This window comes from Chrysochloris asiatica, unplaced genomic scaffold (assembly GCF_000296735.1).
Source record: "Chrysochloris asiatica unplaced genomic scaffold, ChrAsi1.0 scaffold00163, whole genome shotgun sequence".
NCBI lineage: Eukaryota > Metazoa > Chordata > Mammalia > Afrosoricida > Chrysochloridae > Chrysochloris > Chrysochloris asiatica.
The window spans coordinates 220,923-235,187 of record NW_006408681.1 but is presented as its reverse complement, the minus strand read 5'-3'; the positions used below and the strand labels follow the sequence as shown (position 1 = coordinate 235,187).

At 37.9% G+C, this 14,265-nt stretch overlaps 1 protein-coding gene across 1 annotated transcript in view; it reads left to right on the top strand.

The window, feature by feature from the left end:
* The window catches only part of HEPHL1 (hephaestin-like 1), a 109,148-nt gene that overhangs the window by 28,501 nt on the left and 66,382 nt on the right, over nucleotides 1-14,265 (top strand). Inside the window, exon 2 of the mRNA XM_006871198.1 lies at nucleotides 3,994-4,238. Coding sequence (XP_006871260.1) covers nucleotides 3,994-4,238 — 245 coding nt within the window. The remainder of the gene's footprint in view (nucleotides 1-3,993; nucleotides 4,239-14,265) is intronic.

The following is a 14,265-nucleotide window of genomic DNA, read 5'->3' as shown; positions in this document are numbered from 1 at the left end:
CCAGAACCCTGTTGTTCCCAGGTTGTGCATATATCATTATTTACCTCTGTCCCACTTATGAAGTGCTGTTATTTTTGAGTCCTGATGTGGTGCTGCAGGATCAGGATTGGACTGCTAACCACAAGGTCAGCTGTTCAAACCTGCCAGTGGCTCCTTGGAAACCCTATACAGAGTCCCTATGAGTCAGAATTGACTTGGCGGCACACAACAACAACAAAGGCCCCAAGGGTTAAGACTCCTTTGGTCCAGGGCCTCCAGGAAGGCATCCTATCATATCAAGTCTTAGAATGCTTTTCCACATCTATCCTTCCTTTCTATTGTACCATCCCATCCTACCTGGACATAGCAACTGATTAGAAGACATTCATATTTGTGCCCATTCTAAAGAAAGGTGGCCCGTCGAAATCATCTAACAGTATCATTAATATCACATGCAAGTAAAATTCTGTTTAAGAGAATTCAAAATAATTGCAGTGCATCAACAGGGAACTGCCAGAAATTCGGACCAGATTCAGAAGAGGATGTGGAATTAGGGATGTCATTGTGATGTCAGATGGATCTTGGCTGAAAGCAAAGAATACCAAAAAGATGTTTACTAGTGCTTTATTGACTATGCAAAAGCTGTGTAGATCATAACAAACTTTGGATAACATTGCAAAGAACAGTTATTGCAGAACACTTAATTGTACTCGTAAGAAACCTGTACATAGACCAAAAGACAATTGTTAGAACAGAACAAGGGGATAGTGAATGGTTTAAAATCAGGAAACGTATGTGCCAGGGTTATATTCTTTCACCATATTTGTTCAATCTGTATGCTGAGCAAATAACCTGAGAAGCTAGATTAGATGAAGTAAAAAGTGGCGTCAGAATAAGAAGAGATTCATTAACAACCTGCCATATGCAGATGATACAACCTTGCTTGATGAAAGCGAAGAGGACTTGAAATAGTTTCTGATGAAGATCAAAGTATGGATTGTACTTGAATGTAAAGAAAACAAAAATCCTCACAACTGGGCCAATAAGTAACATCATGACAAATGGAAAAATGATAGAAATTGTCAATGATTTCCATTTGCTTAGATCCACTGTCAGTGCTCATGGAAACAGCAGAAGAAATCACACCATGCATTGCATTAGACAAATCTGTTGCAAAAGACCTCTTTAAAGTGTTAAAGAGCAAAGATGTCAGTTTGAGGACTAAGGTGTGCCTGACCCAAAGCCATGGTATTTTCAATCACCTCACATGCATGTAAAAGTTAGACAATGAATAAGACCACAGAAGAATCGATGTGTTTGAATTATGTTGTTAGTGAAGAATATCGAAAGTACCATGGACTGCCAGAAAAACAAACAAATTTGTCTTAGAAAGAGTACAGTCAACCAAACAAATTCTCCTTATAAGTGAGGATAGCAAGAGTTGTCTCTCATGCTTTGAACATACTGTCAGAAGGGACCAGTCCCTGGAGAAGGATATCATTCATGCTTAGAAAAGTGAAAGGTCAGGGAAAAAATGGAAGATCCTCAATGAGATAGAGTGACACAGTTCAGCAATAATGGGCTCAAACATAACAATTGAGGTGAAGGTTCAGTGTTTCGTTCTGTTGTGCATTGGGTCGCTATGAGTTGGAACCAACTTGACAGTCCCTAACAACAACATCTCCTAATAATTTGCCTCTCATCTTTATTCTCCTCTTTGCTTGACTCCTCAAAAACTGCACATCAGTATTATAGTAAACCAGTTGCCAGTGAGTCATGGTGACCCTATGTGTGTCATGGTAGATTGTATATGATAGCTGAGTTTTTCCAAAAAGCCTGGGGTGGCACTCTAGAATAAGCACTGGGCTGCTAATCATAATGTCAGCAGTTAAACCAACCAGCTACTCCTTGGAAACACTATACAGGGTCATTATGAGTTGGAACTGAGTTTATGGCACTTAACAACAACAAGGCTTTCTTCTGAAGCACTTCTGGGTGGACACCAACATTTTGGTTAGCAGGCAAGCATGCTAACCATCTGCATTACCTAGGGATTCCATTGCCAAAATGTTGTTGTTAAGTGCTGTCAAGTCTGTTCCGACTCATAGTGAGTATGTGTAGGGTTTCTGAGGGACGGATGCTGAGTTTGAATCACTGGCCTTGCAATCCAGTACATGAATCCTCACTTACTTTCTGAAAAGCCTCAGCAAGTTCTCAATGCTTCCAAATAAATTCTCAGTTCTTTGAACTTAAAATTTACTATCCATCTACATGTAGTTCTTTTTTTTTCTCCTTCTCCTCCTCTTCCCCTATTCCTAGGTCTCTCCTTTCCCTCTCTCTCTCCCCCTCCTCATCCTTTTTCTTGTAAATTTAAACACTTTATTGTGGTTTCATTGAAAATGTACAGAGCAAAGTCCTTTCCTATTCAACAATTTATACACATTTTGTTTGATTACATTAATTGCAACACCCTCAATGTAACAGCACTCTTCCCACTTTCTTCTAGGGTCCCCATTCTTATTCGCCTGTCTTTCCTGTCCCTTCCTGCCTTCTGAACTGTGTTTTGGGGGTAAATACTGCCCTTTTGGTTTCATATGATTGATTGCCTAGAGGAGCACATTTTCAAGAGTGCTGTTGATCACTTTTGAACCACAAGGTCGGCAGTTCAAACTCACCAGCTGTGCCTTGGAAACCCTATCCAGGTTGCTATGGGTCAGAACCTACTCAATGTCACTTAATAACAACACTGATCACTTTATAGGCCTGTCCATTGTTTGGTCAAAAGATGATCTTCAGGAATGAGTTCAATTCCAGGTTTGAAGGGTATCTGAAGGTCTGGTGTGGCAATGTAGGATAAGCACTGTACTGCTAACTGCAAGGTCAGCATTTCAAATCTACCAGAAACTTCTCGGAAACCCTATACAAGGTCGCTATGAGTTGGAACCAACTCCAAGGCACTTAAGAACAATAAAGGCCCTAGTTTCGCAGACTTTACTAGTCTCGATCAGACCAGTGAGTCTTTTGTATAATCTTGAATTTTGTTCTACATTTTTCTCCCACTCTGTCCAGGGCCTTTTATTGTGCTCCTGATCAGAAAGGTCTACAGTGGTAGATGGTAGGCACCATCTAGTTCTTCATGTCTCAGGCTAATGGAGGTTACGGTTCATGTAGTCCATTAGACTCATTAACACAGTGGCAGCAACAATGGGCTCAAACATAACACTTGAGTCAGTATTTTGTTCTGTTGTGCATAGGGTCAATATGGTTGAAACTGGCTTGACGGCACCTAACAACAACAACCTGAGTTTTTTTTGTTTTGTTTTTTTTTCCTTAACTCTTCTTTTCTCCTGATGGAAAGAGACAATAGTTGTATCTTGCAAACTTTAAGATCCCAGTCGATACTCACCAAAGTAGGATGTAAAACATTGTCTTTATGGACTAGATAATGCCAGTTGACTTAGATGTCTCTTAAGACTATGCCCTCAAACTCTCAAGCCAAGTGACTTGAGGACTGATCCCGCAATGTATTTGGTTATGGCTAAGATGTTTGCATAATTTTGTCCCCTATGTACTCTACTATATACCTGGATATATTTGCAGCACATTCTGATTCAAACCTTTGCTGAGAATTTGCATTTCCACCTCAGATACTGTGAATCAGAACCCACATTTAACAAAAGCCCCAGGTGCTCCTCAGGTGATTCTTATAGATCCCTAAGTGATTCTTATATAATGTACACATGAAAATTACCTGGGGCTCTTATTAAACTGTAGATCCTTATTTAGTATATCTGGGGTGGAAATCCTAATTTTCAGCAGGGTGTTGAGCTGAAATGAACTGGTTTAAAGCCCTGGTAAATTGAAGATAATCCTACTAACTTTATAGAGATTATAGGGTAATGGTGAACATCAGATGAAATACCATATATGAAAATACTTTATGAACAGTTATGGTAAACTGTTCGAATTTCTCTTCTAGTATTGGTTATAAAATATTTTCCCTCTTATTTTTAGACTTGCAACATTATATCTCGAAAGAGGGCCCAACAGGATAGGTGGTATTTACAAAAAAGCCATTTACAGACACTACTCAGATGGGACCTATTCCACGGAGATCCCTAAACCCTCTTGGCTTGGATTCCTGGGCCCCATCTTGCGGGCTGAAGTGGGTGATGTGATTGTGATTCATTTGAAGAACTTTGCTTCCCGGCCTTACTCTTTGCATCCACATGGTGTTTTCTACAACAAGGATTCAGAAGGTAAATATCACACCAATGTTATCGGAGTTTGTCTCTATTTTCTAAGAGGGATTCTAAGAGAACACTGATTATAAAAGTTTACTTGTCTTCTCCCTGTCTCCCTTTCTTCTCATCACCCTATTTCCCCTTTCTTTCTCATTCCTTTTTCTTTCTGTTATTTCCTTCCCTCATTCCTTCTCACTTGTCACAAAGGAGACCACAAAGACAGGTTAACTTACACTGAGACAGCCTCACTCACAACTAGGGTTGTCACAGATGACCGATGATAACACAGACTGATGGAACTCCAAAGATGATGGTCCTTTGATACCTTTCAAACCTGGAACTGAACCAACCCCCAGGGATCACCTTTCAATCAAACAATGTTGTTGTTGCTATTGTGAGAAATGTTGTTGATACTGAAAAATCCAAGAAATCCAACTTACACTCATTTTAACGAGAGTGAGTTTTTCCTTATTCGATTTTGTAACATTGGATGCCTAACGCAGTAGACATGGGCAGACGCACTGCATGGCCAGCCCACCAAGAGTTTTATTCCCCTGCCTCGAAAAAGCCCCTCCTCCAGGTCACCTTTTACTGGGCACTATGGAGTTTACAAAGGAGCTCTGGTAGCATAGTGGTTATGAATCGGGCTGTGAACCTCAAGGTCAGCAGTTCGAAACTACCAACTGTTCTGCAGGAGAAAAATGAGGCTTTCTGCTCTCATAAAGATTCACAGCCTCGGAAACCCTGTACAGGGACACTGTGAGTCAGAACCAACTTCATGGCACATAGCCACCACCATGGAGTTTAAAATCTGTCCCAAATGGTCTTAATGACTTTATTCTTATTGAAAGTTCCTTGTCCTAGTACAGATTTCTTTCCCCCCTTCCCCTAATTCATCCTGCTTACATATCCCTGGGTGTGAATCAACAACCTATGTTTGGTCTAGCAATCTCGTGCTCCCTTTATTCCTGAAGATGGACCATCTTGGGAATTTCTCACATTGCTAAGTGCCATTGAGCCAGTTCTGACTCCATAGCCACCCAGTATAGGATTTCTGAGGAATGACTAGTGGCCTTGAACTACAGACCATTTGGTTAGCAGTCGAATGCTTATCCTACAGCATTATACCAGTCAGACAAGAGTGAATAGTTACACCCATTAGGAATATGTTCCTCAGAAAAATCAACCATACGATACCAAAAGTGCAGCATTTTCCCCAAAACATGGTTCAGAAAGCAGGAAAGATGGATGAATAGAAATGGGATTGTTGTTGTTGTTGTTGTTATGTGCCGTGGAGTCGGTTCCGACTCATAGCGACCCTGTACAGGGTTTCCGAGGCTGTAAATCTTTACGGGAGCAGAAAGCCTCATCTTTCTCCCGTGGAACAGCTGGTAGTTTCGAACTGCTGACCTTGTGGTTCGCAGCCCGATTCATAACCACTACGCTATAGCCAGAGAAAAAGTGGGGTGAGTACTATTTTGTTAAATGGATTGCCACAAATGTCACCAAAGAAAATGTGTAAAAAAATGTTGAATGGAAAATGAATTTTCTTTATAAACTTTAACCTAAATCACAATAAAATGCTTAAAATAATGCAAAAAGAAAGTTGCTGTCAAATTGCTATTGACTCATGGCAACCCTTGTGTGAAAAATACAAACTTAATCCCACTCAATGCAAATTTTGGAGTCCTGGTATGGTGTTGTGGCTTAATGAGCTGTATTACAAAATCGGTTTGAATTGCAAAGTCGGCAGTTCAAGCTCACCAGCCACTCCTTAGAAACCCTATACAGAGTGGCTATGGGTTGGAACCGACTTTATGGCACTTAACAATAACAATGCAAATTTTGTATACCTAAAATTATAAGACATTATTGAGAGAGAATAAAAGTTTAAATTTCATGTTCGTTGAAAGAATCAATTTAATTAATATGGTAGTGTACCTTTCAAATGCAGATGGAAAATATCCTCCAATTAATCAGTAATCTTGTTACAAGCCCTATCAAAATCCCAGTGGGCATTTTTATATACATTAATAAACTGATTCCAAATTTACATGAGAATACAAAGGTCTCAACAACATAAAAAAAGTATTTCTAAATGAAGAACCAAGTTGGAGGACTCACATTTATCAATTTCAAAACTTACTATAAATGCACAATAATGAAGACAAGTGTGGCATTGTTGCAAGGATAAACATGTAGACAAATGGAACAGAACTGAGAGCTCTGAAGTAAATCCAAAATATATATGATCATTGATTATTTAAATAAGATTTCCAAAACAATTCAACAGAGGAAAATACAGTGTTTCAATAATTCTGTACTCACCTGCAAAAAGTAATAAATTTAGATTCTAACCTCATATCATATGTAATGATTAATTAAAATTGGATCATAGATATTAATGTAAGAGTTAAAGCTATACATTTTCTAGGAAAAAATGTATAGGAAAATCTTGATGCTACTGGGTTAGATAATGTTTTTAGATATGCTATCAATACTCACATAAAAGGAAAAATAAGTTGGATTTCATCAAAATTTATGTTTCCTCTTCAGAAGACAGTGCTAAGTAAATTAAAAGACAAATCACTGACTGGAAAAAATTTTTTGCAAATCCTATTTATGATGTTGTTGTATGCTATATTGTTGGTTCTGACTCATAGCTACTCTGTATATGGTTTCCAAAAAGTGGCTGGTGAATTTGAACCACCGACCTTGCAGTTCAAATCAACCTTGAGGTCGAGTGCTTATCCTATGATGCCACAGGACTTTTATTTATTATTGCATAAAGGACCCTTGAAATTCGATAATAAGAAGACAACCCAATTTTAAAATGAGCACAATAGTTTAATATATATTTTAACAAAGAAATTATGCAAATAATGCTGTTTTTAAGTGCAGTTGTTGAGGCAGTTGTGACTTATGGCTATCCTGTATAGGGTTTCCGAGGAGCAAATGGTGGGCTTGAACCAATGACCTTGCTGTTAGCAAGTTAGTACTTATCCTACAGTGCCACACCAGGACTCCACAAATGACTAATAAAGCTATGAGAAGGTGCTCAACATCATTGTTGTTGTTGCTAAGTGCAGTTGTTGAGACAGTTGTAACATATATCCAAGAAGCGGCTGATGAGTTTGAACCACTGACTTTGTGCTCAAACTGACCTCACGTTGGAGTGCTTCTCCTGTATTCTCTCAACACCATTAGCTATCAAAAAAAAAAAAAAAAAAAAAACTAAAATCACTCATGATATCACAACACACCCACTAAAATGACTATTGTTTGGGTTTAAGGAGACATCAGGGGATGCTTTTGTTTAAAGATTTATAGTATTTCAGGCATTCAGCCAGCCTCTGCGACTCCAGAAAGTTTGGAGTCCACAACTATTTGAAGTACTGTTCTGCATTTTCCCGTTTTTGATCAGAATTGTTTTCTGGAATCTTTAATCAAAATATTCAGCAATGGTAGCTAAGATTCCTTTTTTAAAAAAAAAAAATACCAGCAAGTTCTCTAAGTCTTGCCTATCTGGAATGTTTTTGATTTGCCTTTATTTTCGAGGGACAGGTTTTCTGTATATGGCTTTCTTGGGGTGACTTTTTTTTTCTTCCTTACAGTTTGAGAAGGAGTCCTGGTGTGGTACTGTGGGTTAATGCACCAGACTGAAAGCCGTTTGAACTGCAAGGTCGATGGTTCAGGCTTACCAGCTGCTCTTCAGAAACGCTATACAGGATCACTATGGGTCAGAACCGACTCGACGGCTTGAGTATGCCATCTCACTGTCTTCTGGTTTCTAATATTTAAAACCAGAAGTCTACTGTTCATAATGTTATGTCTCTGTATTGGTGGTGGTGGTGGCAATGGTGTGGAGTCGGTTCCGACTCATAGCAACCTGTATAGGATTTCCGAGCTGTCAATCTATACGGGAGCAGAAAGCCTCATCTTTCCCCGGAGGCACTGCTGGTAGTTTCGAACTGCTGACTTTGAGGTTAACAGCCCGACTCGTAACCACTACGGTATCAGAGCTCCTGATGTCTCTGTATTAGATGAATAATTTTTCTCATTTTGCTTTCAATATTTTCTTTCCCTTTCAACAATTGTGAAGGATCATTATATGGATATCTTTGTATATATCTTACTTGTGGTTCATTAAGAAAAATGTGTAGATTTTTACTTTTTAAATAAAATTTGAAGATTCCCAGTTATTATTTCTTCAAATATTTTTTTCCTCTCCTTCTGTAGACTGCTATTACACATATGTTAGTATAGTTGATATGGTCTTACAGATCTTTCTTTTTCAAATAGAATAATTTCTGTTAATCTAGAGTCAGATTCAGTGATTCTTTCTTCTGATCGTGAAGCTTTTGTTGAGCCTCTCTAGTAAATGCTTTGTTTTATTTACTGTACTTTTATTTTTTGTTTTAAACTTTAATTCTTAAAAATAATTTCTAGGAAAAAAAATAATTTCTATATCCTTATTGAGAGTCTCTATTTGTTTAATCATTTTGTTCTGCTTTATTTCTTTCAACATATATATATATTTTTTTTAGTTGCTAGAACATACTTATAATAGCTGCTTTGAAATGTATCTGATAAATCCAACATTTGAGGACAGTTAAAATTGTTTCTATTGATTTTTTTTCCCCATAATCGTGGGTCTCACTTTCATGCCTCATACTTTTTTGTTAAAAACTAGACATTTTCTCTAACATGTTATAGCAAGTTTGAATTATGATTCTTTCTGAAGGTTGTTTTTTGGTAATGTTTATTTGCTTCTTTGTTTAGCAATTTTTCTGGGCTAAACCAGGGAATTCTGGTGTGGCACTTTGGTTTAGAGTGCTGGACTGCAAAGTTGGTTTGAACTACAAAGTCAGTGGTTCAAACTCACCAACCACTCCTCGCAAACTCTATACAGGGTCGCTGACTCCATGGTACTTAACAACAACAACAACAATAAACCTATAAAATCGGTTTCCCTTATGGTGTGTAGTTACTGGTTATTTCTGCTCAGTTTTTCAAATTCTTGATTTTACTGTTAGGCCTAGCTTCTCAGAGCCCACCTGTGTCTGCTTAACTTAATGATCAGCAAATGTAATGATAGGACAAAAATTAGATGGAAACATCTTGAGCCAGTAAGTCTGCCATCCTCTGCCAATGGATCTGTGGATGGAAATGGAACCCATTCAAAGTTCAGACTGATTTCATCAGCCTTGGCTTTTACAGTTCGCTGGGCCCATTTGTATGCACACATTCTCAGGGTTAGCCAGGAGTATGAGAATGACTTGGGCTCTCTTCAATCTCTGCTATCCACGTACAGAGCCTCATTCAGTAATATGCTTGCTGCTCCAACTACCACCACCACCTCAGAGTAGCAGAGCCAAGCCATTGCTTCCCCCTCTTCTCTTGTCACCAAGATTGTCACTTGTACTGACAACACCACTGTGTGTGGGTATTGTCCACCACTCCAGATAGAGTGAGTCACCTTTAAACAATGGCAACAAAGCTCCTGGTCCTCTTGTCCTATACAGTTTGACCAATCCACCTATCCAGCAAAGTGGGAGGTGGGGGGGAGGTGGGACAGGAGCAGCCCCAGGCAAAGATGCCACAGACACCCATTCATCTTGTCTGATGTTCAACAGTTTTTCAAGCATAGACATTGTATGACTTTACTCACTTTCCTGAGTACTTAAGTGATTGTTTTTAAATCTATTTTGTTCAGTTTTGCAGCTGCCCTGGAAGATAGAATTTGTTGACCTTCTTGCTTCTCTTTAATCAATTTTTGTCTTGATATTAGCTGAATACTGAGTTTGCAGAGATGAGTAAATAAGTCATCACTGCCTCTAAGGTAGTCAGTTATCCAGGGAGGAGGATAGAAAATAAAATTTAGAAGAAACTAGGAGGGTGAGACTAACATTAATTAAGTAGCAAATATATGCCAATGCCTGTGTAGAGCTCTTAATGCATTATCCTATTTAATGATAAAATTAGCTAATGCTTTCTTGATCATCATCTACAAGATAATTAAGTATTGCCATTATTTTAAAAATAGAGCTTATTGTGTTTGTCTAATCTAAAAAATATAAAGAAGGGTAAAATGTCCACAGTCTTAATCTCAAATTAGCTCAAAATTTAAAAATTAAAGAGAAAATAGTAAATAAACTGAGAAATCTAAAGAGTATTGTTGTTGTTATTGTTGTTAAGTGCCATTGAATTTGTTCCAGCCTATAGTGACCTTGTGTAGGGTTTCCAAGGAGTGCCTGGTGAACTCGAACTGCTGACCTTGTGGTTCAAACTGACCTTGCGGTCTAGCGCATACAGTGCCACATATAGAGTGCCACATAGAGAGAGATATAAAAAGAAAAGTAAAAGTCCCTTTAACTTGTGTCACATAAAAGGCAATAATTTTAAACAATTTCTTGTATATCTTCTCAGAATTTTCTCTATATTTAATAGTATGTGTATGTATATCATTGACCATTTATACAAAAGCAATCATGCTATAATGCTGTGAGGTATTTTCTTTTTCTTTATGTTTTATTTATTTCTTACTTCATTTTGGATATATTCTTAAATTACTATATATAGATAGACCTCCTTTTCAATAGTTGTGCAGTATTCCATGTATGACTGTATCAGGTTTGGATTCATAGCTACCCAGGTGCTTTCAGTTGTATTACTGACAGCAATGCTACAATGAACATTCCAGTAAATGTATTTTACCAAACATTTTGAAGTATATTCCTAGAGAAAAACTTAAAAAGTGAAATTAATGGTTATATTAAAATAAATTGTTTTGACTACAAATGGCCAGGTTGTTCTTTTAAAAATGGCATGTTTTACTCTTCTACCATCAACACTCATGGAATCAGCAGTCAAGAAATCAAATGACATGTTGCATTAGGCAAATCTGCTGCACAAGACCTTTTTAAAGTGTTAAAGAGCAAAGATGTCAGCTTGAAGACTAAGGTGCACATGACCCAAGCCATGGTATTTTCAATAACCTTATATGCATGTGAAAGCTGGACAGTGAATAAGGAAGACAATAGAAAAATTGATGCTTTTGAGTTATGATGTTGGAGGAGAATATTGAAAGTGCCATGGACTGCTAAAAGAACCAACAAATCCGTTTTGGAAGAAGTACAGCCAGAGTGCTCCTTGGAGGCCAGGATGGCCAAACTTCGTCTCTCATACTTTGGACATATTGTTTGGAGGGACCAGTCACTGGAGAAGGATATAATGTTTGGTAAGGTGGAGGGTAAGAGAAAAAGAGGAAGACCTGCACGAGATGGATAGGGGTATAGGGGTAGCATCAATGGGCTCAAGCATGGCAACAATTGTGAGGTTGGCCCAGGAGCCGGCAGTGTTTCGTTCTGTTGTGCACAGAGTCGTTATGAGCCGGTACCAGCTCGATGGCACCTAACAACAACAAAACCATGTTTATGGAGTCCTGGTGTGGCACTATGGGTTCATGAGCCAGACTGCAAAGCTATTTGAACTGCAAGGTCAGTGGTTCAAGCTCAGCAGCTGCTCCTCGGAAACCCTATACAGGGTCACTATTGGTCAGAACTGACTCGACAGCACTTAACAACAACAACAGCATGTTTATGAGCTAACAGCCTTTGTCTCCCATAAACTTACCAGTTTTCAATATTCTCACTTAAAATTTTTGCTATTTTGATAAGTGAAAATGGTGTATTATAATTTTAAAATTATATTTATAATTTTTAAGTCCATACATTTTAGGACATATATAACCAAATGAAAAAAAAAATTTACCTTCTAACATTGTTAATGTTACCATCACTCAAAGCTTTTTCACACTCCTTCTTCCAAATGTAAACACACACATACACATGATTAAAAACTTAGGCAAGTGCTATAAATAAATAATAACCCATGTTTATTGAATGTTTACTATATGCCATACATGGTAATAAGTACATTATAGATATTATATAAACCTCAAGACTCTATGAAGCAGTTATAAGTATCATCATTTTACAGATAAGACTCATAGAAGGGAAAGAAGTTGCCCAAGTTGTATCACTAATAAGTAACAGAGATGGGATTTGATTCAAGGCAGTTTAACTCTAGTGCCCGTGAGCATAACACTGGCTCTGCTGTCCTTCTCATGATGCGGACGCCTATTAAAAACCTGATTTAGTCCATGAGTTCAGGATTGCCTGAGCCAGAACATACTGGGTCTTACAATTCACATTTGACCTTTGGTCCTAAGATTTATGGGAAGCGATGGAATTATTTTAAGCCAGGAACAATATAATCAGACTTGATATGTGAAAGATAACACTAGCTATGGCTTGGAGAATGGACTGCAAAGGCAAGAGATGTGGTGAAGCCAGTTAAAACTTACTGTAGAGATGAAGATAGCTTGAATTGGGCTGTAAATGGTGAGGATGGACATAAATGAATGCATTTGAGAAGAAGCAAGAACAGGATGTTATGTTGCTTTGAAAATGGGGAGTGAGGAAGAGGAAGATGATAGAATTATCCATTTGTTTCTGGCTTGTGACATTGAATACTGGTGGTGCCTTTCATTTTGCTTGTATCCACAATCAACACTCATTGAAGTAGTAGCCAAGAAATCATGCAACATAATGTATTAGGCAAATCTGCTGCACAAGACCTCTTTAAAGTGTGTGAGAGCAAGGATATCAGTTTGAGGACTAAGGTGTGTCTGACCCAAGCCATGGTATTTCAGTAGCTTCATATGCATGTGAAAGTTGGACAATGAATAAGGAAGACAGTAGAATTTTGATGCATTTAAGTTATGGTGTTGGGGAAAAATATTGAAAATACCTTGAATGTCCAGAAGAACAAACAAATATGTATTGAAAGAAGTGCAACCAAAATGCTCTTTAGAAGCCATGACGGTGATACTTGGTTTCTCATACTTCAGACCTATTATCAGGTCTCTGGTACTTCAGTCCTATTTTTCAGTCTCTGGAAAAGGACATTATGCTTGGTAAAAAGAGGTAGACCCCCCCAACAAGATTATTCGGCAAAGTGGCACCAGCAATGGGCTCAAGCATAATAATTGTGAAGATGGTACAGGACTGGGTAGTATTTCCTTGCTGTGCATACAGTTGCTATGACTCTGAACCAACTTGACGGCACCTAACAACAGCAACAACATGTGTAAAGTCATACACAAATTGATGCAAATCAGGCTGTCACATACTAGCAGTGCTAACTTAATCTAACAACTAGATACTGATAGCTATCTTAACAGATTCTTTGAAGTGCACATAACATAAATATTAATTAACTAAACGTTCACTGTGCTTGACACTAGTAGGGGCTTGGGTGACATTGTTTTTTTGTATCCATCTTCAAAAATAAAATTAGCTTTTCATGGTAGAATTTTTTAGTTACAGTAGCTTTATTTTTTGTTGTACCTTTTTTGGGGGCTTGGTTATACTTACATATTTGAGTTGCCTTCCTAATGTGTAGCACATTTGCTTGCATGTTTGCTGAATGAATGAATGAATAAACTTGGAATGTGTCCACTTCCATCTCCTTTGCTTATTCTCACTACCATTCTGTCAACACCCCTCAAATCCCACCTCCAGTATGAAGCTTTGGATAATTATGATTTGCACTGATTGGTCTCTTAGTTTTCGATCTATTTTCAATAGTTGATTTTTCTCAACTGAACATTTTTACAACTTCTTAGTTTATAAATTAGATTAAAAAGGAGATGCTCTTCCCATTTGTCTATACCCCTTCCATCTAACATAATACAGATCTCCTCTGGGGCATTCAATATATTGTGATTCCAAATTACACTCAGCACCTCACCTTATTTTATGTTCTTGTTGTTCCGTATGTTCATAATATGACAGTATACCATAAAGCATTGGTATAAAGTCTTAGAAATATTTATTAATCAAACATATCAAGATGTGAAGATGTTGTTTCTTAGTATATCCTGTATCTAGATCTACACTCTTCTGAAGGTAGTATTTCTATCTCTCTAACCCTTCAATGATACTGAAGGAGGAAGTCCAAGGTGCATTGAAGAAAT